This window comes from Zootermopsis nevadensis, unplaced genomic scaffold, assembly GCF_977971745.1.
Source record: "Zootermopsis nevadensis isolate Lab colony 2312 unplaced genomic scaffold, Znev_1.0 Znev_ptg000024l, whole genome shotgun sequence".
NCBI lineage: Eukaryota > Metazoa > Arthropoda > Insecta > Blattodea > Termopsidae > Zootermopsis > Zootermopsis nevadensis.
In genome coordinates, this window is record NW_028259156.1 from 14061950 (window position 1) to 14083899 (window position 21950).

Here is a 21950-nt window from a genome sequence, read left to right on the forward strand (position 1 = left end):
GGTTGTCAGCACTGATGAGAAAAGTTTTATATGCTGTATATGTTGAGTTTGGTACAGCTGTGTATGGATTTGTGTTTATTTATGTGAACGTAGTTAATGCGATGTGATCCACGCTAAAAGAAGAAACTTCGCTACTTGGAAATAAATGGCTAATCGCCCAAACTTAACAAAATCAAACTGCAAAGCATCGGATAGTTTTTACTCTATTAACGAGCGTCCAGTAGATGATATATCCATAGAGCTGTTTTATAGACCACATACAATAACATTATTAGCCGTTTCGATATGTGCAGTGTTTTATTCCGCTTTTACAAGGTGAACATTCTAAATCAACATCGCGGTCGAGTGGTTAATAGTGTTGCTTCGTATTCGAGAGGTCGTAGATTTAAATCTCGGGTGTTCGATACCGGTTCTCCCGGCTGGTTTACCCCACCTCTGTGTGTTCACCCTTCTTAATCATTCCCCTAAAAACCACTCCTCATAAGAATTAATGTCATTGTAGATATGCTGAAGAAGTGTGCTAGGCCTATGCCTCATTGAATATGGTGTTTGCATTTTCCAGTTGGTGTTCCCCCACGTTTTGGTAGCATTGGCCATGAAAGCTTGAACATAATCGTTCGGGGCAAATGGGCTGGAAGATTAGGGCATGTTCCTTGGCCTCACAAGTCTTCCCACCTGATCCCATTGGACTTTTACTTTTGGGGTTATATTAAGAACTACACCTATTCAAGGCATGACTGATCTGAAACAGCTGAAAGCCCAAATCAGGCTACTCTGAGAACAGGTCAAGCCTGGCAGGAACAGGATTGCTTTCTTGAGCTACAAGACACACACATTGTATTTATGTGATTACAACAAAAATTTGCAAGCAAAACTACTCATTGTGTGCTACTGAATTTTCTTTAACCTTTTTACATTTAATATGTATGGTTTATGAAATTCTGGTACTTTTTCATGCATTTTGTATAATCAGAGTTATTGAATGGGTTGTTAAATAAACCAAAAATAATGACTTTAATACTACCTGATGTAGCAGAAGTGGGAATTACAAATTGATAATATTTTGATGGAAGTAAATTGCCCTAAAATTTCATAAGTTCAACTAGTTATTTACAGTTGCAGCTTACAGAAGAGTCTGGACTTTTGGCTGGTAGTCATTTTAGCCAGTTTGTTTTAGAAGTGTTCTTTTATTATTTTCCAGAAATGAAGGTGATGTGCAAGACAACATATGGGCTGGAATATGTTGTGTCATTTTTTTCTTCTTAATAATCTCAGTCCTAGCTTTTCCAAATGGGCCATTTACAAGGCCCCATCCAGCTGTTTGGCGGATAGTATTTGGAATGAGTGTTCTGTATCTTCTTGGGCTACTTTTCCTTCTATTTCAAAGTTACAAAACAGTAAATGGAATTTTGGTGTGGATAGATCCATCTTTAAAGGATTTTCACATTGATATGGATAAGGTATATATTCATAAAGATGTCATTTTATTATATATGTAAAATACGAGTTACAAGACTTGATTTGACTATGAGGATACAGTGCATCTTCAAACCGCATGGCTTCTTTCTGTAGAAGTAATAATATAATATCATCACTGCAGGCATAAAGTAGGGATTAATATCTTAATTACTGAACTTCAGAGAAATCATTGAAAAAGGTGTATTTTTGCGACAATGATGTTTAATGTTGTATGTTTGCAGATATATTGTACAGTGAAATATATTTAGAATTTGATATTAGAGTTTTGCTAAACATAGATGCTTACACTGTAAGCATAAAATTACTACTTAAGCTGCTTTTCTTGTTTGCCTCTGAGTATATTTAGGGGAAAACAGTGCAGTATTTCACAGTCTATAAGAGTAAATAACTCTGGATACTTTTATCATTGTTTTCTTTTTATATAAACATGAATTAAATCATCTCTTGCAGGAATATGGAGTAAACTGCTCAGATATAACTGTAGAAAGGATTTGGAGCCATCTAGATGTATTTGCCTGGGGACACTTTTTGGGATGGATGTTTAAAGCTGTATTAGTTCGACATTTTGGCATATTATGGGCCATTAGTGTTATGTGGGAATTCACAGAGGTTAGCAGAATTGCTACCATTACCATTATTTTGAATTGCATTGTTTTACATTCCCTATGTATTTACAAATCATTTAATGTGAAAATTTAAATGTTATATGTTTAAGAATACCTTGTTATAATTGTAGAAATAATTAGTACAGAATGTAAAATGCATGTGAATGTGACTGATACATACAACAGTGCCAAGTTTTATTATAATAATAACTGCCGTCATTTTACAGATTGCATTTGCTCATCTTTTGCCAAATTTTATTGAATGTTGGTGGGATGCACTTATATTGGATGTTCTGGTTTGCAATGGACTGGGCATTTGGGTAGGTCTTCAGATATGTAAATGCCTTGAAATGAGGGAGTACAAGTGGGTTAGCATCAGGTAAATAATCTCTATGTACTGTATCTCTGAACTTCCCATAAAAAATATGTATAAATTTTTTAAGTCAACTTTTATCACTCTGTTGCATGGGTTGAAGCTATTTTATCTGCTTTGCTCTCACCTTGACCCCAGCCCAGAAATTCAACAGTTTTAATGTATATCACTCCCCCCCCCACCTACCTCCATTTTCATCATTTCGTACTTGACTGACTGACAGAATTTATTAGTTCAATTTCGATGGATTTCTCTTAATGTAGGTGGCATGCTCCCCAAATGAACCGTTCTATTCAGAGACATAATATTGATAAACAAGGATTTAAGTCTTGATTGACAGCAACATAGCCTGAATTCTGAAGCCTTTCACAATTATAACAGGTTGAATTTTGTATCGACAAATATATAAAATGCTTGTAAAAAAAATTAAATTCGTGGCGCAACAGCTCCAGTATCAGTTTGACTGTAATTTTGCTACCCCCAATAATGAAATGAACGTGATCATAGGGACATCCACTCGACATCGGGCAAGATAAAGCGGGCGGTGCTACAGTTTACTCCAGGAAGTTGGACACACGTACGCTGGCTCGACCCAACGTGCACGTACATGCGATTCTTTGCACTCTGTCAAATGGTCATCTTCTGGCAAGTCTCTGAACTAAACACTTTCTTTCTGAAGCATATTTTTGAGATGCCGCCATCCCACCTCCTTGTTGTGACAAGACTCATCCTTATTGGTGTCATTGTTGCTCCATCAGTCAGGTAAGTCTAGAATGTAAATTGTAGCGTCCGTGTATTCCCTGTGTGTTTTATAGTAACTTAATTTAACAGTAACATCAATCTTGTAAACTGTCGACACTCCTTTCTTATCATTTTCCAAGTAGTATTTCTCCTAAATTTTTACATGAAAAATATATAAATGGAATATATTTCCCCTTCCAACATCAGAGGCTAAGAAGACAAAAAGTATGCTTATAAATATATCTTCTTCTGTGGCTCTCCAATCCGTATTCGGTCCATGGCCTCCTCAATTCTCCTCTTCCATTCGGTCCTCTGTTAGGTCCGTCTGTCCGAGGCTTTGATCGAGGTTTCGAAACATCTTCCTTTTTACGGTGCAAGGTTGTTAGCCTTGCGACCAACCCCCAACCTGGAGGACCGGGGTACCTGTCTTAGTCTGACCTCTCCCCCTCGACCAATCTGGCTAGGGAGGCCCTACCAGTAGCTCTTGGGGTCACTTGAGCCCCACGACCACGACAAGGTGTACCATTAAGTGGGGTTATAAATATATGACATTACATATTTGTTTAATATTTCAGAATACATCTGTTACTATTGTTATCGCTGGTGTCATAACTTGACGTTTTGCTCCCATTTGTTTGACATCTTAGTGAACAGTAATATTATTTTGATAGAGTAATAATATGAATATTTGCAGGCAGTACTACAGTTATGTGACAGACACCCAGTGCAAGCGAGTGGGGACTCAGTGCTGGGTATATGGGGCCATCATGGTCACTGAGGCTCTCCTCTGCATAAAAAATGGGAAGGAACTGTTTGAGAGAACACAGGTCATCAACATTATAATCTGGCTTCTCCTACAACTGCTACTCTCGGTGCTGTGCGTTTATGGTTGCGTACTCTGGCATAGGTATTTCCAGGTATGTCGTACCCCTCATTTTTGTATGGTACCCCTATCATTGAATCAAAGGCTAACATTGTGCATTCTGAAGCCTTGAAGAAAGTATTATTAAGAGCAACAATCACCATGATGTCTTAATTTCTTGTCATTTCTAGAGAAACTACCGTATCTAGGTCCCATTATAGTGAATTCGGGCTGTGCCGATGGATCTTACTCTATCATTGTATGAGAAAAACTGAGAAGATGCATTCATGGAACAGATGGTTCTCTCCGTGACCCCCAAAAATTTTCATGCACAAGTTTAGCGTAAGAAATAATTTGTTACGTTCATTATTTTGGATGTAAAATGCGAGACCTTCGCCAGCCTTACATCGTGCTTACAAACGATCCATTTAGCCATGTGTAACAGTAATGTACTGCTAATATTGTTTGATGTTGTAGAATCTTGAATATATGAAAATCTGTTCAGTGATACGTAATTAGCATTTGTGTGCCAATTCTGCAATCAAAAACTACATTCCACGAGACTCACAGTTAGTTTGAATTGGTGTATATCTGCAAGGATTAATTTAATGCAATAAAACATAGAATGTGGGTGGCTTATTTTCAGAATGATGATGACATATCAAGGGAATCATCCCCTTGCAAATCTCCAGACAGTGGCATTAAAGAAAAGGGAGCAGAGTTTTATCATAACGAATCAACGACAGAGGCATTTACTAAATCAACCGAGGAAATAGGTATGGAAAAGCATTGGCAGATGGGGGAAGTCCATTAAAATGAAGCGGCAAAACCTGGAAAATAACTATAACTATTCAGAAATATCAGGATTTGACACAGAAATGCAAGTACCACATTCGTGTGTGAACATCGGTCCACTTCACGTACTTCGATAGTTAGTTGTAATACAAGTTTGGTCTTAATATGTAAAAGTGAGGCAGTAAATATCACTGGCTGAATTACAACTGACCCTGAGATAAGATGGCCATCTTCTTGGTTGTAGCGCCACGTAGTCTGGTACATATTTACCAACATTTCAGATGTCCTTGTTGCCTCCATCATCAGGGTGTTTTGTTGGTTTGTAAATACTGTATCAGAATTTATAATTGATTATCATCAGGGATCCAATAAAGAAAATAAAAGGAAAGAATCTTGTGGCAAATTAAATTCTTCCGCTGTGTTTATGCTGGAAAATCAGCAGAAGCACCGTCTATAACTGAATTTCCTCACCGACTAGTTACAGATAGTATTTTAAACAGTACTTTCCACCTGACTATTCTGCCTCACCTCTGTTTTATATTTATAAATGAAAATGTTGTGCCCTTTGTTAGAATTCTGTTTTCAATGGATCTGTTATCTGGACAAGTCACTGTCATATTGTGTTCTTTAGGTTCCATACATGGCAATGAGGACATTAAGAAGAGGAATGTAGCATTTCGCAATGGTGGTCCTGAGTCATTTTAACAAGCTGCAGCTTAAATTTTATTCATAGGTACAAAGTAGTAACATATATCATGAAGGCGTGCTTGTGTGTTCATCACATGTTTGGGAGAGATATTTCAGATTATCATAGAGTATGTAAACTGTAAGCACTATTAGTGTTTCCCGATAATCAAATATTTTTCTTGGCCAGAAACAGACTTCCGAGAGACAAAGGGGGCTAAGTAGCTGTAAGACGAAAAATGTGGGTATTATTTCTGAGCTCTTGCAATTATTTTAATGCATACATCAGATATTAATGCTGTTGTCTTACCTGGGATATATTTATGTCTATATCTTACATCGTAAAACCATAGCAACTATATGTCTGATATTGATTTAATAGCATCATGTATTACATTTTATAAAATTGTCTATCCAGGGCTATTACAGTTATGATTTCAACTGTAATTTCTGTAAAATTATATATGGTGTGTCAGAATTTGAAAATATGAGTTTTCAGTGTTGCTTCATTAATGCATTTCTGACAGTATAATGGTGTCCACATTATGTCAAAGGTTATGTAGGTCGTAAGATTTGAGGTTTTCACAGCGGTGAGTATGAAGATTTCCGTCTTCTGGGTTGTTGCACTGTGTAGTCTGGTCGATGTTATCCGTTTCAGAGGTCATACTGATGACGGAGGCAGTATGACCTCTGAAACGTTGGTTAACATCGACCAGACTACACAGCGCAACAACCCAGAAGACGGAAATCTTCGTTATGTAGGTTGTTTGTAAAGTAAATTTTGTTAAAAAACCTCAAATCCTACATAAATTTTGATGGTGATCTGTTCAGAATTTGTCATACAAGATTTTGCAGGTACAAGTAAATACTACTCACAAAATATCATTTTGCGCACGGTCCCCATCGCTGTTAAGACATTTGCCCCAGTGGCACACAAGAATCATTATCCTGGCACTGAAGAAGTCCAGGCTTAGAGACCTAAATAACTTACGCATTTCAGTTTTCACCTCTTTATCTGAATATAACTTTTTGCCCACATTCTCTCTTTGATATTTAAATACTGTGTCAGTGTAACCTGTTAACGAGACTTGATGATAATGTCTAATCAAGAAAGAGGGTTTATATGGATGGTGCTAGTGCCATACTAGGTGATAGAACTGCAGCTAAGAGTAAGAAACTGCTCAAATCTAGTCATATATGTAATAATGTGAAGTAAATAGAATCTGTAATAATGTACCAAGATCTCCTATTTCAATCTCATATACTAATATTAGCATGGTGCATTACAAGCCAGATAAATATCTAGCAAAATCAAAACTTATTTGTTACATCCTTTTGTGTGAACAATATAAATTGATACCATCTGCACAACCTTCATTATAGAAATATTATTCACGAGCATCTTCAGGTTGGTAGGCATTGAATATTTTTTACGATGAAAGGTTGTTAGCCTTACGCCCAACCTCCAACCTGGAGGACCAAGAGGTGTGCACCGGGTATTGGTTGGGAAGCCTGAGGGGAAGAGACCGCTGGGGAGACCTAGACGTAGATGGGAGGATAATGTCAGGCGGGATCTATGGGAGATAGGAGTTGAACGAGACTGGATTTTGTTGGCCCAGGACAGGGTCCGGTGGAGGGCTTTGGTTTATTTGGTGATGTACCTTCGGGTTTGGTAAGCCATCTAGTTAGTTAGGCATTGAATATATTGTAAGTTCTCCATATAAGGCTGGAACATGTAATAGTAAAAATAATTGTCTGATTGTGGTATCTTTATAATAAAGGTTGGTAGATGGTCTTATTAATAATTTATATTATGTGCAAACATTAACAAAGGCAATGCAACAACTTTGATATTATTTAAAAATTAATGTAATTTTCAGTTCATTATGTGGTGTGCAAACGCAGCCGTGCTAATGGGTGACTATAAACCATTTGTGGCTGCTGTTTGCCATTTCTAAGTAACTGTGTTGTCTTTAATTAACAAGTCCCTCAAAGTATAAAACTGCTACCTGCCAATCGGTCGATGTCACTAAATCATGAGCTAAAGTTGTGCAGTACTTAGTGTGTAATGCTTCAGTTTGTGAAACAATTTTTAAACTAATGTGAAAAACTTATAAGTATAGATTAAAAAAATCCTATTCTTTGGAGCTGCAAATCTGAAACTTGAAAGTGTGAAGGATATGGATAACTTGTCACATGGCTTTGTTAAGCAAGTCTTAAATATAAATTAATTTTATGAAGTCAAAGCAATGTAATGAAAACTTACTACATTACCAATGAAGCAAGATCAATACTGTGTATTATTTTCATTTAATTACTTGGATACTGTAACATTCTATGATTTTTATACATTTTATCCAGAAGTTCAGTCTTAAAGTCACAGTTTCCCATCCACAGTTTCTTGCAATAAATGTGGCAGTACTTTAATTTTATTTTAAAAATTGTCTTGCGTGTGCTTTATCCTTCCCCGGTAGTAAATAGTAAAAATCAATCCAGCCAGAAACTGTGTGAATGAAGTATTTGATCTTTTTTTAAAATTCTTCCTCATCTCTATCCTTGAATATACTTTGTGATTTGTTTTGTAGGAAATATACATTTAAGTGTTACGTTTTTGGTAAAAATGTTATTTCTGTTCAATAAAATGTACCAAAAGTATATGGTATCAAGCATGTTATTTGTAATTGGATATTCATTTCCTCAAAGGAGCAAACCTGTCTCTCTAGGAATTAGTAATTGAAATTCCATAAACGTGATAAAGAAAAACCAATATCACATATCCTGTCTCATTCTTTTATAAAATGCAGATTGTTTAGGATTTCATTCTGTCAATTTCTCTCTAAGTGACTCAATTAGGTTTCCAGTATTAATCCTTTGCGGTCTCTTTTAAAAACCACTCTGGCTCTCTGCTGGTCTATTTAAATACCACTAAGCTACTGGTAGGGCCTCCCTAGCCAGATTGGTCGAGGGGGAGAGGTCAGACTAAGACAGGTACCCCGGTCCTCCAGGTGGGGGGTTGGTCGCAAGGCTAACAACCTTGCACCGTAAAAAGGAAGATGTTTCGAAACCTCGATCAAAGCCTCGGACAGACGGACCTAACAGAGGACCAAATGGAAGAGGAGAATTGAGGAGGCCATCGACCGAATACGGACCGGAGAGCCATAGAAGATAGAAGAAGCTATGTAAATTCAACTACTGTTATGAACTGATTTTCTTTTCTTTTATAAGTTGCATAAAGCGGAAGAAACTTTGCTAAATATGGTGAAAATATGTTCAGAAAGGATCACAGTTCCTACTGTTTGAATACTGATTTGTGAAATAATTTTCACGGATTGTACCACTGCCACCAGTGAGATGTGTAGTAAATGGTGCTTTCTGCTTGCTGTCGTTCAGTAGAGAATAAAGCAAGACCAAGTCGATAGATATGACTCTAAACGTCTAAACATCTCTTATTACATGCAGATATATGATGTATAAGCATTGAATTTCAAAATCTCAGAGCTATGCTTTTTTTTCGAGTTATTTGTGTTTGTAAGTTCAAGACCACGTTCAAACCATTAAAGCGAAACAGACCATGATGTGTAAACGATGAAGTCACTACACACAAAGAATGCTTGAGAAGAAGACGAATGAATACGCCTATATCAGTGGCAGATTGCTCTATGCATCAAAAATAATTAAAAAAATAGAATTTCCTACTAGGAAGATGAGATATTTGATTTATAACTTCATCAGATATAAAATATTCCCATTCTAAGTAATTTTACAGCAACATACCTAACAGTATATCAAATCTAAAACTTCTTGACGATGGGGAAGAGTCAATTGAATAAAAATTTACTTGGATATTATCCATCGTCTAGTAATAAAACGTAAAAAACGTAAAACGACGTTTCGGAGATGGGACTCTATCTCCGTCTTCAGGTTCCTACTCAGTTGGGCCCACTAGATAGAGCTAATCCCTATCTCCGGACCTAACGGTATTTCTTCAATGTATGATAAGTGGCAGAACAGGGTGGAGTCCTGGCTTCCTTGGACACGTCACAAAATGACGTTTCTCTCCTGCCTCCTTTCACTATTATAAGGTTCACAGAGTATTACCAGGAAAACGTGGATAGCTCTAATGCACAGATGAAGGCTTAAATAATATGTTGACACTTTGCCAGACTCAGCTTGACTCCAGATCATGTATAAAATTCGTAAAACACGTGGCAGACATAGTCTGACATCAGACTGGAACTCAGATTTTTCGATGTCGGACTCAGTCTGATTTAGGACTGCAAAGGGTTAAGGTTCAACCAAATTCCTTTAGTACATTCTGTACATTTTAGTCTGCATTACCAAACAGAGCTAGACAGTCTTTAATATTCTACTATCGTACCAAATGTATGTCTTGAGTGGGAATCAAATGAAAACAATATCAAGTTTACAATTTCATATAACAGCTGGAAGTGAGTGGCATTTTGTTAAAACTGAGAATGCATAATGTATTATTCACTATCTATGCCTTCGCAATTCACTACTGGCTTTACTCTAATATATTTTTTTTAAAATACCAAAGAATGTATTCTCTTTCTTTAATGTCATTTGTTTCATTTCCTTTACAATTCATTGTAAACTGCTATGATTTAATTGAAGCTGAAATAATAATATGAGCATTTTATTCATACACAAACCCTAAACAAAACCTTAATACTGATGGCAGTCACAAAGGAGAAGAGCATAAGGCTACGGCTGCTACTGGAAATACGTAAATAAGTGTGTCGGATACAATCAATAAGGTATTGTCAAGACTATATTTTGTTTTTATTTGACTCTCCTCACACAACTAGATATTAATTGAGCATTTCACTTGTATGTCAAACTTCCAAGATACCCTTCCGAGACCCACAAGCACAAATCAGCTATGTAGGTTGTCCCAGAACAATAACATTTATAAAGTCTACAACAGTGGTCCCCAACGTGGTGCCCGCGGGCGCCATGGTGGCCGCCAAGGCTTTTTTTGGATGTCCGCGTTGATACGGAAAGAGGTTATACTGAATAATGAAGGCCGTTCAACCATGAACATTATAAAATCAAAGCGCAGATCTCGACTTGCTGATGCCCATCTTGACGATTGTGTGTGAGCAGCAACATCATCCTACACTCCCAAATTTGAAAAAATTGCAGATGAAATGCAGCGCCAAACATCACACTAACTTCCCACTTGAGTAATAATAATTGTACTTATAAAAGTACGTATTTTTGATTGCGTGGTTTCTTGTATCATTAAACGTCGTGTTGTTTTGTGTATTATTTGGTGCCCATATCTTATTTGTCCAGAGAAAAGAAAATTTGGCTTTGTTAACTGGTTGGTGCCCACTACGATCTCATAAACTCTCAAATGTGCCCGTAGGCACAGAAAAAGGTTGGGGACCACTGGACTACATGAAGTACCGTAAGCATATAAATGTAGGAAACACTTTTGTATAAAGTACTTATACATAGAATTTAGCTAGGAACCAGTGAATTATATAACATTTCTATACATTCTATACATTACATATTGGAAGACTAAAAAAAATCAGTTATGAAATGCCCAATCATAATTAAAGCCACCATATGTTTGAATATTAAAATAATAAATAACCTCTATCATCGGATAATGTACCTTCCAGTTTATGCCTTCCATTCACTAACGGCGGACAACCACAAGTTATCGCCAAGGATCTGTCTCTCTGTACATCCGTTCTATGTTGTCTTTCAACATTTTTTCTTGATCTAAAAGAAAATTTATTTTGGCCGTTAATCCACATGTAATATACTTAGAAAGTAAAGTTTTAAAGTTAAAAATTAATTTTACATTGGAGATAGCTCTGACAGCTTTATATTTTATGTTCATAACAACACTGCATAAACACTTCTCACTGTAACATCATTTTCCCTCTTTGGATAATCAATTCTCTCAAACATAAAACTGTTGTAATTAATTTACTAACCTCAAGCTAGTAAGATATGAATTGAAAACATACAATTTAATGCGGTATTTCTGAATAAATAAAGCTTCTTGAAACAAAATTAAATTATAAGGAACTTTTGTTTACCTTCTCTTAAACTGGCAATGACGCACTGCTTCCTGAGAAACTCTGCACAAAGTTCCTTGCTGAGACCAAATGCATGCATGTTGCATGTGAATGTCCTAAGAACAAAACTGTGTTTTAAAAATCTATACATGCATTCATGAATTGTGCAGAGGTGGGAGGTTAAAACACACCAATATTTTATAGAAATCATATAACGACTATTTTTTCAGATTTTATAAATCACTGTTGGGTAACATTTCCTTCCAATTTTAATATCATCAACAGTTTAGAATCTGACACTCAAAACCAGTTTCTATCTTGAAAGCATATATAAAAAATTGGTACTTGTGGGTTATCGGGACGCATCGCTTCAAAAATAGGTTAGGTTAGGGTAGGTTAAGTTAGGTTAGGTTAGTTGTCATTTATTGAAATAAAATATTATAACTTTCAAGTATATGTCATTTATCCACACACACATTAACCTAACCTAACCTATTTTTAAAGTGATGTGTCCCGATAACCCACAAGTACCAAAAAATTTGTCATATGAGATGTTCAAAAAAAAAAAATTATACTGTGTTATTACCAATTTTAGAAGCAATAACATTTGTAAAAATACTGTAATTCACAATAGTCATAATACTAAATAACGTGAGACAATTCTCATTAAAAAATCCAATCCTCAATCAACTAGTCGGCAAGCTGTTAGAAGTGTAACACTACATAACCTCACCCTAATTGACCAAAGGTAATGTTTTCTTGATATTGCTTCTCATCGGTGATGGCCTCTAGGCTATTATGCTGAATGTCCTCACGTGTTACAACAGGTCTGTGAACCCGTTCACACTGCAGTGCATCGAAGAAAGCTGCATTCCAGAATCGCAGACTTTGCCAAATTGTTTGGTCTTTCAGGTACGTGTACAAGTACTCCTTATAGGGCTCACAGCCTGGCACATCCACTGAAAGCACACAATAACTTATCTGTATTAGTGACAGCAATTTTTATGCGCAGAATTGAGCATGCACATTTCTCACTTACAATGTAACTACAGTAGTAATGCTGCATGCGGGATAAGAGAAGAAATATCTGTCATTCCATTTTCCATATTATTGGGACCCGCAGTGCTCAGGCACTTGAAGAACGGGTCGTTCCCAGTATCCAGTAATGGAGGTTCACAGGAGGTTAAAATGTGTTTTGTTTAGCTTACCTTCATGGTAGAACGTGAAGCACATGTTCATGAGAGACTTAGCGGGTGAGAAGTCATCGGCATCAGCACATTCAAATAATACAATGGCAAAATACTGCACAAGACTGTAGAATGTTGATTCATCAACCTTCTTGTTCTGGACACGTTGAGCATTCACAAACCTTGCAAACCACAGTCTGCCAGCCTCATGCTAAACAACACACAACGGAAGCAATTTCTGCTTTACCTGAACTGCACTTAGTTGAACATAAAACAAATTCTGAATACATATAAGACATAGGACCATATGAGGAAAGGACAGAAGGACAAAGTTTTAATGTTCAAAATGGTGGAACTTCATTACTTTTGTAGCCAGCTATGTTTATAGGCTTCTGAAATGTGAATAAACTGTCAATATCTTTACCAATGCAGAAAACATCTTTAGGTTAAAATGACTACTGAATTTAAATACAATATACTTTACATTAACATATATTTTAAATTAAGGTACATTTTAATAATCCTCAACTCAAACTTTTTATACATGAGCAATTTCACACAAGCAATAAATTATGCAATACACTGATAAGGTGATTTCATACTAACATTGAGTGAATTCTGATATATTTTCTTACTGATTTATATCCCTAATATTCACGGACTGAATCAGAAACAAAGATGACCAGCTAACGCCATACATATATCAATGAATCCCAACATAAAGAAGCACATTTTCATGCAGCACCGAATGAATAATTTACTTTCTTCGACAGTTTCATGAATCACATGAATGTATTAGGTTTTTCACATAATATATGTTTCCTTGTGTGTATATCTGCTAACACACAAACATAAGGGATGTGCGTATTCTAAAAACAGCCATACAGAAACCACACGACAAAAATGACGTATGAAACGAGTTCATATCTCGCAAGAACACACAAAGTCCAGATGTGTGCTCATACAGTTACACACACAAGTTATTCTTCCCATCATAGGCGTATTACTGAAGAGGGTGTTTTGGAAGTGTCTTATTACACAAGAGAGCAAATTATGTGAGCTATTACATGTTTCATACAATAAAATACCTGAACAAGCTGCCCAAATTTAGATTTCTGATCCAATGGTATAGCTGAGCTGTCTTTGAACATATCTCCAACAAACTTCCTCATGAACTCCACTGCTTCTGCCGTCATCTCATCGGACAGACTGTCAAAACTTAAACTCGATGCCCATGACTGGACTGAGCCCTCCGATCCTTAAAAATGCAATGGCATATCATTATGATAATTAATGGATCTTCACTTCCATTTTGAATTCAGATATTAATGCACACAACGTCATATTACAAAACAGTAAATTTCTTCAATTTTCACAGCATCTTATTGCTTGAAGATTTCTGTCTTCTGGGTTGTTGCGCTGTCTAGTCTGATCGATGTTGACCAACGTTTCTGAGGCCATACTGCCTCCGTCATCAGGGCGATGAATAAATCGTGTTATCGTGAACAAATTCATCGCTCTGATGACGGAGGCAGTATGACCTCTGAAACGTTGGTAGACATCGACCAGACTACACAGTGCAACAACCCAGAAGACAGAAATCTTCATACTCATCGCCGTGAAAACCTCAAATCTTACATCTTATGGGTTGCTGCACCATGTGGTCTTCCGGCTGCATACCAACAGTTCGGAAGAACATACTGACTACATCTTCAGGGCTGAAGTGAAGAGGATTAGGAAGTGGATAGAGGTTGGGTACATTTAACTGGACTGGAGTGAATCTGGATAGGGTGCCACAGCGGCTTTTGTGACAAAGGTCAGAAACAATCAGCTGATCAAAGAAGATTATGAATTCCAGAGTTAGTTCGTATAGTCAGTTATTTGATTAAACTTGAGGCCTTGAAAAAATGTACAAACGAACTAAATAAGCCTCCGCTCAGGTGATTCCTATTTGACCATGCAAAGAATTTGTGATGGATCCTTAAGCTTCATCAACATCTGCACACAAGCCAACAAATGGATCCTGGTAATAAAATTTTTTGTTACTCAATTTTGTTAATTTGAAAGGACGTGATGACTGTGGGTAATATCAAAATGCAAATTCGCTGGATTTGTTTTTTTTAATTACATTTCCTGGTGTGATATCTCGGAATATACCAATTCCACTTACCAGATCTGACCCAGTATTTCTTTCCATCATGATCAGATAAGTCAAGACTTGTGCTAGGACCGTACCCATCTCCGTCGCTCGCCGAGCCACTGCTCGGAGCCTCTGTTAATGTAATCAGTGAGAAAATCAGACTTACATTTTACAGTAATCCATAACAAGAAATTAGTTAATAGAGAACGAGGTAATGACAAACCAAACGTGATTTAGTTACACCACTTACAGAGTGTGAAAACATATTTTTTTAAAACAAATTTCTTTCTATATGATGTGAAGCTTTCATGACGGCTTTCATTAATAAAGTCTTCTCGGGCTATCAGCCGTGTTAGTTGGTGATTGATCGCCGACTAACACTGCTAAACTTGACTCTCTAGTCATGACATAAAGGTCAATCCAAAGTGTTTTGAGTATTTAATAACTATTGGTAAATGAAAGGAAACAAAATGACAGTTGGAAAACTTCAGTTACTGGTACACGGCTTAAAATGTACTTGTTGCAGGCTAACTAATACAACATTTAAGATCTTATACCGTACCTGACTTATATCGAAGTTTATCGTAAGGGTCAGGACCTGTCGCCCTCAATTCGACTGTCTGGTTGAACTTGCTTGAAATATCATTATTGCTTTCACTTGACGCACATGAATGATCTTCTCTGGGTTTTGCGTCATCTACTTTTAGTCCGTTTCCACCATTTCTTGACCCAAATATATCTTCCTTTGAAAGTTCCTTCTCCTTTTTATGCCTCGCAATAGCAGTGTAGTCTTCAAAAGAGAGTCCCGAGCCAAACTGCGGGAACCACAGTTTCCGAGTAAAGACTTCAGGGGCCGCTTGACTGCAATGGTCCAGCTCTACATTACTTGTTGGTACTGCGCTGTCCTGTGAAGCGGAGTCTGTGCTGAGGCTGAGTGCAGACTCTAATTTGGATGACAGCCCTGTGATGAGATCATTGCTGCCCTCAATCACAGATAAAAATCTTGATCTGAGAATACCTTGAGTCTTCCCCATGATGTGTCGGAGATGACCGTCGTTCCCATCTTTGGGTGCAGAGTTCAAAAAGTCCACCATTGCCGCTGGAGCTGCAAAAACATTACATTTGTAACTACTTTATTTCTAAATACTAGGGTTTTATAAACACTTATTTAGTCCTATTTATTCTTACTATTTCAAAACAAAAACTCTCTCATGCTTATATTACATTCCTTATAACTTTACTGCATTTTCTTAAGAATTACATTAAGAACGTGTGAGATTTGAGGTTTTCACAGTGGTCTTCTGGGTTGTTGCGCTGTGTAGTCTGGTCGATGTTGACCAACGTTTCAGAGGTCATACTGCCTCCGTCATCAGGGCAATGAGTATGAAGATTTCTGTCTTCTGGGTTGTTGCGCTGTGTAGTCTGGTCGATGTTGACCAACGTTTCAGAGGTCATACTGCCTCCATCATCAGGGCGATATTCAGACTACACAGCGCAACAACCCAGAAGACAGAAATCTTCATACATTAATAACATTGGTATTTTAAATATATATTCATTTAGCACTGATACAACGCCCACGGGTTCATATTTTATACACAATTATATTCGAAAATACTGACGTGAACAATTACACTACTTTCATTAGAAAGAAATTAAACTCCAAATATGCTGCCTCCGACGGCTTGTCTGACACACATCGGCACACAAAGTTATCAGCTGATCCAAACACAAGATCAATATCTGTAGAAGTCGCCAGGACCTACATGTCATTTACCGGCGATCACTTATGAATGACGCTCCTCCGTTGGGATTAGTGATAAGAATCAACCCACCTACGTACGATTCTACTTCGCCCGGATGTTGCACGGCGTACTCTCGCCCCACAACCCGACGCGGTGTCATACCCCAGCCTATGAAGCCACGGGCCGCCGCGCGCCTGCTTTCCGAAACAGTGGCCTCAGAGCGAAACTCGATTGGTTGCCAAACGCGACGTCACGGTTACCATGACAACAGCAATGCGGCATCTAAAACTTATAACATACAATTTTTGGACATGTAGCCGTTCTTACGCCAAGGTAATTTATGCCTGTGTGCTAACGTGTCTTTTAAGCCATTCTTCTGTGCAGCCCCACAAACACTATTCAGATTTACGTCTTTCGAGTGGTCTCTTCCGTTCAGGTTTTCCAACCAAAATTTTATATGCATTTCTCATCTCTCACACATCTCATCCTCCTTGATTGGATTACTCTATTTGGCGAAGATTACAATCTGCGGAGATCATGTTAAGCAATTTTTTCCAGCCTCCTGCCTACATATTCTAAGTACCCTGTTCTCAAACCGAGGCCCTGTATAAAACTTAGGAACACGCGTTTCAAGGTGGAGAGTTACTAGCCTCGCTGCCCAACTCTAAAGCCGGAAGGCCACACCTTATCAGCTGTACGCGACTGCTTGTTCAACATATTCGAAATTACCCTCCATATCTGGCGGTCGTCACCTCCACTGGTAACCTGTCGACGCGCCACGCCGTGTTGAGAAGGAAGGCACCGTGAACCGATTAACTGGAACATCTGTAATTTTAAACACCTACTCAAATCGGCTCCCAATCTTATTTAATATAATCACACGCGTTAAGGCTTTACAGCACAGTATTAATTCTGTAAGGAAATTTCCACTTCGTTATCGTGCACCTCATGGGTGGCGATAACGCATCCTTACCACTCCAGAATATAGGCGCGCGCACACACAACTGTGTCAAGGACTCGTGGAAAAAGCACGATTATTTTCAGTTCAGTAGTGCAGATTACGCAAATATCGCATCGTTTCGGTTACCGTGCCCGTTAGTTAATGCATGGCATAATTTGGCAGTCATGTCGTAAAAGGACACCATCACAATTCGTGCAATAATTCTACCATACGATTTACACGCATTACTACTTAAATCATTCCTTGCCTATAGAATAAACTATTAATCTTCGATGTTTAAAGCACATCGAATTTCCGTTAACTGGTTTTGGGGAAAGAATCATGATGACAATTTCACTTCACTTTCACTTTAAGCACTGAACGAAAAAATATATAACAAGTTCCTTTTCACTCTTGCCACCAGAATTAGGTAATATGTAGGTGCTGGGATTACATTACGTATCTAAATTTCATAAATCAACAAGGATTAAGAAAACAGAAGTATATTTTTCATCTGAAGGCACTGGTAGAGCATAAATTTGGACAAAACTAGGGCAATTTTTGAAGAAGAAAAAAATATTACCTCGAGGACTGAACCTAGAAACTCCCACATACTGAAGAATATAATTTAATTTCAGAAGAGTTTATTGAATCGGACTGATATTTTGACAACACTTGGGTGGCTTATCTCCCGATGTCTCACGTCTCGCTGTAACAGCTCTTTCTAGTTTGTTCACATTCGTTAGAATTACGATTAGTAGCAGAAACTACTAAAATAGGGCAGCTTCTCCGACCGCCCATTCATTAAAAGCTTTCAGAACACATGACCTAGCCCTCTTACATGACACGATGTGTAGAGAATTCCTGACGCGCTGTTCTGCTTTCTTAGAAGCCAGGAATAACACATCAAAGTTCTCAAAGCAGCATTACAATTATACAAGTCCGTCACTTACGTATTCTCTGACGTAAATTGCAAATTTTATCGTTACGTTCTAAAAGTGTAGTTTAAAAATTCACTGCCTACTCCCGACAAGCTTCAGTGTAGATAAAGTAAAGTTTGTCCCACTATACGCCATGTAGGCGTTTGGGGTGAGTGGAGGTATAGCTCCTCTCTTCCTTGACCCCGGCACTAGATGGGGATGAGTGGTCAGCATCACGCCCAGGCCGGCTTTACCCCCGGGAAAGGACCCCGGTACCCATTGTAGAGGAGGCTGGGTGGGCCCCAGAGCCGGTCTGGACGCAGAGGCTAGAGGAAAAATCCTCTGCACCCGTCGGGGATCGAACCCCGACCGTCCAGCCCGTAGCTAGTCACTATACTGACTGGATATCAAATTTAATACAAATCTAGTTAGCAGGTTCCATGACGTAACATCCGAACGGGTAGACACGACATTACGCATTCATTTTAAACTTCTCGAAAACGTTTGGACAACTTTCTTAGCTTAATTGTTTGCCCCCTAATCATGTTATTTATTTATTTAGGGACAGAGACAAATTTAAATTTACTAATTTGCCAAGTAACGCGATACGTAGATCCTACCGCTGGAAAAGAAGATAATTTCATTCAAGACCACTGACGTTTGGGGTTCGAACCATGGATTCACCAAACATATGGTATAGTTCCGTTGTACAGCATGAACTACAAACTTAACTGGCATCCAATTAGCAATGTTTATGCCCACATCTCGTCCTTAATGCATAATAATTAACATAATTAATCCAGATATTCGAACAGAAAGGTGTGTGTGGCTGCAAATTCATTAGCCTACTACCTAAAGCAGAGAATTAAAAAACAGCGCTGTTCACGAACTTGTATCTTGGAGGTCGACGTTTCTCTTCAGATCGGGTACTTCAATTTCGCTTGCAAAAGTACTAAGGAGCAATTAACCTAAATAAACGACTGTCTTTAGGTTTTTGCGGGTGGAGTTCGATGTGACATCCGTAATGTTTTCCGAAACGTTGATTGGACAACTTCCAACATTCCACTCGGCTCACCCCCGTAAGACGGAGTTCTAGGAAACGTAAATAAATACACAGCATATAAATACATACGTATACATAGTCTGATAACATGGAGCTTTCCTCCACGCTCCCCGCACACCCCAAATGCAGAATGGCAAGGTGGCACGGTTCGAAAGAATATGAATACTCCGGTAATAAAATGGCAAAATATGATAAATTGGTTCAGTCAACCGAGTTCACAGATCATTCGCTGCTGAAAGAGAGTTTAACTGTATCAGAAAACAAACACATTTCTGGAAACGCTTCCAGAAATGTCAGCTGTGTAGTAAGACGCCTCAGGCGTTTTAAAATATGAGTACTGAAGCATCCTGTATTATACAGCGCTTTCCCGAAGTGGCCATTCCATTCATTTCGCTTCAATGATTTGCTGATACTAAATTATGGTGTGTTTGTTTATGTGTGTTCAGTAAACGGCGGAGAACTCTTCTTTAAGGCAACAAATATTAAAAGCAAATTACATGTCGCTAGGTTAAAAATCAGAATAAACTGATTCATTGTGTGTAGAATACCTGAAGACCTCAGGAAATCTTTATACTGGGGATACTGGGAATGACCCGTTCTTCAAGTGCCCGAGCACTGCGGGTCCCAACTTTTACGTTGGCTTGATCTATAGACATTTTGGTAGGACTCCTTGGACGAGGGATCGGCCTGTCGAAAGGCCTCTGCCTGTACACAGGACAAACAACCATGGTTTGAGTGGGATTCGAACCCACGGTCCCAGCGACCGCGCGGCCACTGCTGAACCCGGAAATCTTTATTCCTATTATGATGGTAAAAATGCCACTACATAATTTTTAATGGAGTCATCGAACTAAATCCGGTGGATCATGTACATGGTTCATGAGCCCGACGACTCTCCGAAGTTAAAATTAAGACACGGTACAACGACGGGCAGGCAAAGCAAAGACCAAGCCCCGGTAGCAGGCGCTAGCACTTGTTAACCCGCAGGGTGGGAATAGTTTGCTTTGCCTTGCTTTCGTTTCTGTTCTCTTCCCAACTCAACTTGGCGACTTATCAAAAAGACAGGCGACCGAAAATCCAAAATTAGAAAACCGATGCATCGCCACCGAGCACCGGTCTGAGAGCGGAATATCCGTGCGTGCAGTCGAGATTTGTGTAGCGGAAGAACACCGTCCAGCGGCAAGTGGACCGTGGTTCGGGCAAACAGCAAGTACGTTCGCGGATACCCGGGGTGGGTCCACAAACAAGCCATCCTAACGCTGGACCAGTGACTGATTATCAGTGCATCGTCTCTCTGTCTAGGAATGCACAGTCACCCATAATGAACGTAAGTTACACGCAGTTAATAAGTATTTAAAGAATTTTTAACCCAATCAAAATATTCATCGTTTCTCAGTAGGTGGATAGCGACTCATCATGGGTCGTAAATATGTTAATCGTCTATTATATTTTGCTTCAGACACTTTTGTCCGTGATCTAACTAAACAGTGGTAAAAAGACCGACGAAAAATTGTTTTTAGAAGACTGGAGACATTTCAGTTGTGAGACAGTTCCACGTACTGCATCAGTACTTTCATGATACGCGTCGAGTGCCCAAGACAACACAGAATATTAATTTGGAACCTACAGCGTGCCGAAAATAAACTGATTTCTTAGAGCACGGTCAAAAGACTCATGGGAATAATGTGAGATTTCAGGTTCTCACGGTAGCGATTACGAAGATGACTGTCTTCTGGGATGTTGCGCCGTGTAGTCGGATATAAGTTCACAGACGTTTCAGAGATGCTTATTTCCTCCATCATCAGGGTAGTAAAGCAAACAGGCAGGCAGTCGGTCAGTAATCACCTTTGAAACGGTCCAGCATCCCAGAAACAGCCATCTTCATATAATTTCAGACGCTTTACAAAACGATACCAACAAGTTGGATGTATGATTCGTAGGTTATCTGACGACGCTATTTTAATGCCACAGATTACACAGAATCAAATGAGCAAGTTTGGAAGTAAACGGTCATATCGTATTTTAAATAATGCCTTGCTTGAGTGCGTTATTCATATTAACGACGTTGTTTCAACTCCATATATCACAGGCCAATGTTGTGGAATGAGAGGGAACATGGCAATGAATGGTGAGTAGGTAAGAATTTGGTATGAGGCGGTCGTGTTTAAAGATCCTATCCCGGCAAATGTCCTGGATGCAGTGCGAAGAATCACGAGAAATTTCTCTCACAACGAGTAGCCAGGAAGATATTCGATGCGGTGCCCTACTGTATCAGTTATAACCGCCACCTACTGGCATACAAGAGCCACTTGAACTTATCGCAAAGCATGGGTTGCTATTTCAAGTACAGACGCAAC

General features: G+C 38.5%; 3 protein-coding genes across 24 annotated transcripts in view; 2 read left to right on the forward strand and 1 right to left on the reverse strand.

The window, feature by feature from the left end:
• On the forward strand, positions 1-8213 carry Pss (phosphatidylserine synthase 1 homolog l(3)77CDf). Of its 4 annotated transcripts, none has more exons than XR_015536932.1 (8): positions 1-315; positions 1178-1460; positions 1930-2088; positions 2312-2463; positions 2965-3219; positions 3893-4115; positions 4707-4940; positions 5487-8213. XR_015536932.1 is itself a non-coding variant. In XM_087355305.1 (8 exons), exons 1-8 carry the CDS (start codon positions 146-148, stop codon positions 5558-5560), a joined length of 1446 nt encoding a protein of 481 aa, XP_087211431.1. In that variant the 5' UTR covers positions 2-145; the 3' UTR covers positions 5561-8213. The 4 variants fall into 4 exon arrangements, 3 of the variants coding, with proteins under 3 accessions (XP_087211431.1, XP_087211432.1, XP_087211433.1); XM_087355305.1 differs by having other exon boundaries at positions 2-315; positions 4707-4836; XM_087355306.1 differs by having other exon boundaries at positions 3-315; positions 1202-1460; positions 4707-4836.
• Positions 8214-10320: 2107 nt separating this feature from the next.
• Positions 10321-21950, reverse strand: part of LOC110830893 (uncharacterized protein KIAA0513) — a 45917-nt gene continuing 34287 nt past the window's right edge. For 5 of the 14 annotated variants that reach the window (XM_022066273.2, XM_087355302.1, XM_022066278.2 and 2 more), the window contains 7 exons: positions 15488-16030; positions 14956-15057; positions 13874-14043; positions 12807-12996; positions 12332-12557; positions 11620-11714; positions 10321-11296 (listed from right to left, as the gene is read on the reverse strand). In XM_022066273.2, the coding sequence (XP_021921965.1) occupies positions 11232-11296; positions 11620-11714; positions 12332-12557; positions 12807-12996; positions 13874-14043; positions 14956-15057; positions 15488-16019 (1380 nt within the window). In that variant the 5' untranslated portion in view covers positions 16020-16030 and the 3' untranslated portion in view covers positions 10321-11231. The other 9 variants (XM_022066270.2, XM_022066269.2, XM_022066272.2 and 6 more) reach the window with 7 other exon arrangements.
• The window catches only part of LUBEL (Linear Ubiquitin E3 ligase), a 39798-nt gene continuing 38557 nt past the window's right edge, over positions 20710-21950 (forward strand). For all 6 annotated transcript variants that reach the window (XM_087355296.1, XM_087355295.1, XM_087355301.1 and 3 more), the window contains exon 1: positions 20710-20920. In XM_087355296.1, coding sequence (XP_087211422.1) covers positions 20915-20920 — 6 coding nt within the window. In that variant the 5' untranslated portion in view covers positions 20710-20914. The remainder of the gene's footprint in view (positions 20921-21950) is intronic.

What these genes read in the sequence shown, in the direction of transcription:
- Pss (XM_087355305.1), top strand. Translation starts at nt 146, where the DNA reads ATGGCTAATCGCCCAAACTTAACAAAATCAAACTGCAAAGCATCGGAT. An exon ending in TTATGTGGGAATTCACAGAG is followed by an intron (nt 2,089 to 2,311) that starts GTTAGCAGAATT and finishes GTCATTTTACAG; the next exon opens with ATTGCATTTGCTCATCTTTT. An exon ending in TACAAGTGGGTTAGCATCAG is followed by an intron (nt 2,464 to 2,964) that starts GTAAATAATCTC and finishes ACGTGATCATAG; the next exon opens with GGACATCCACTCGACATCGG.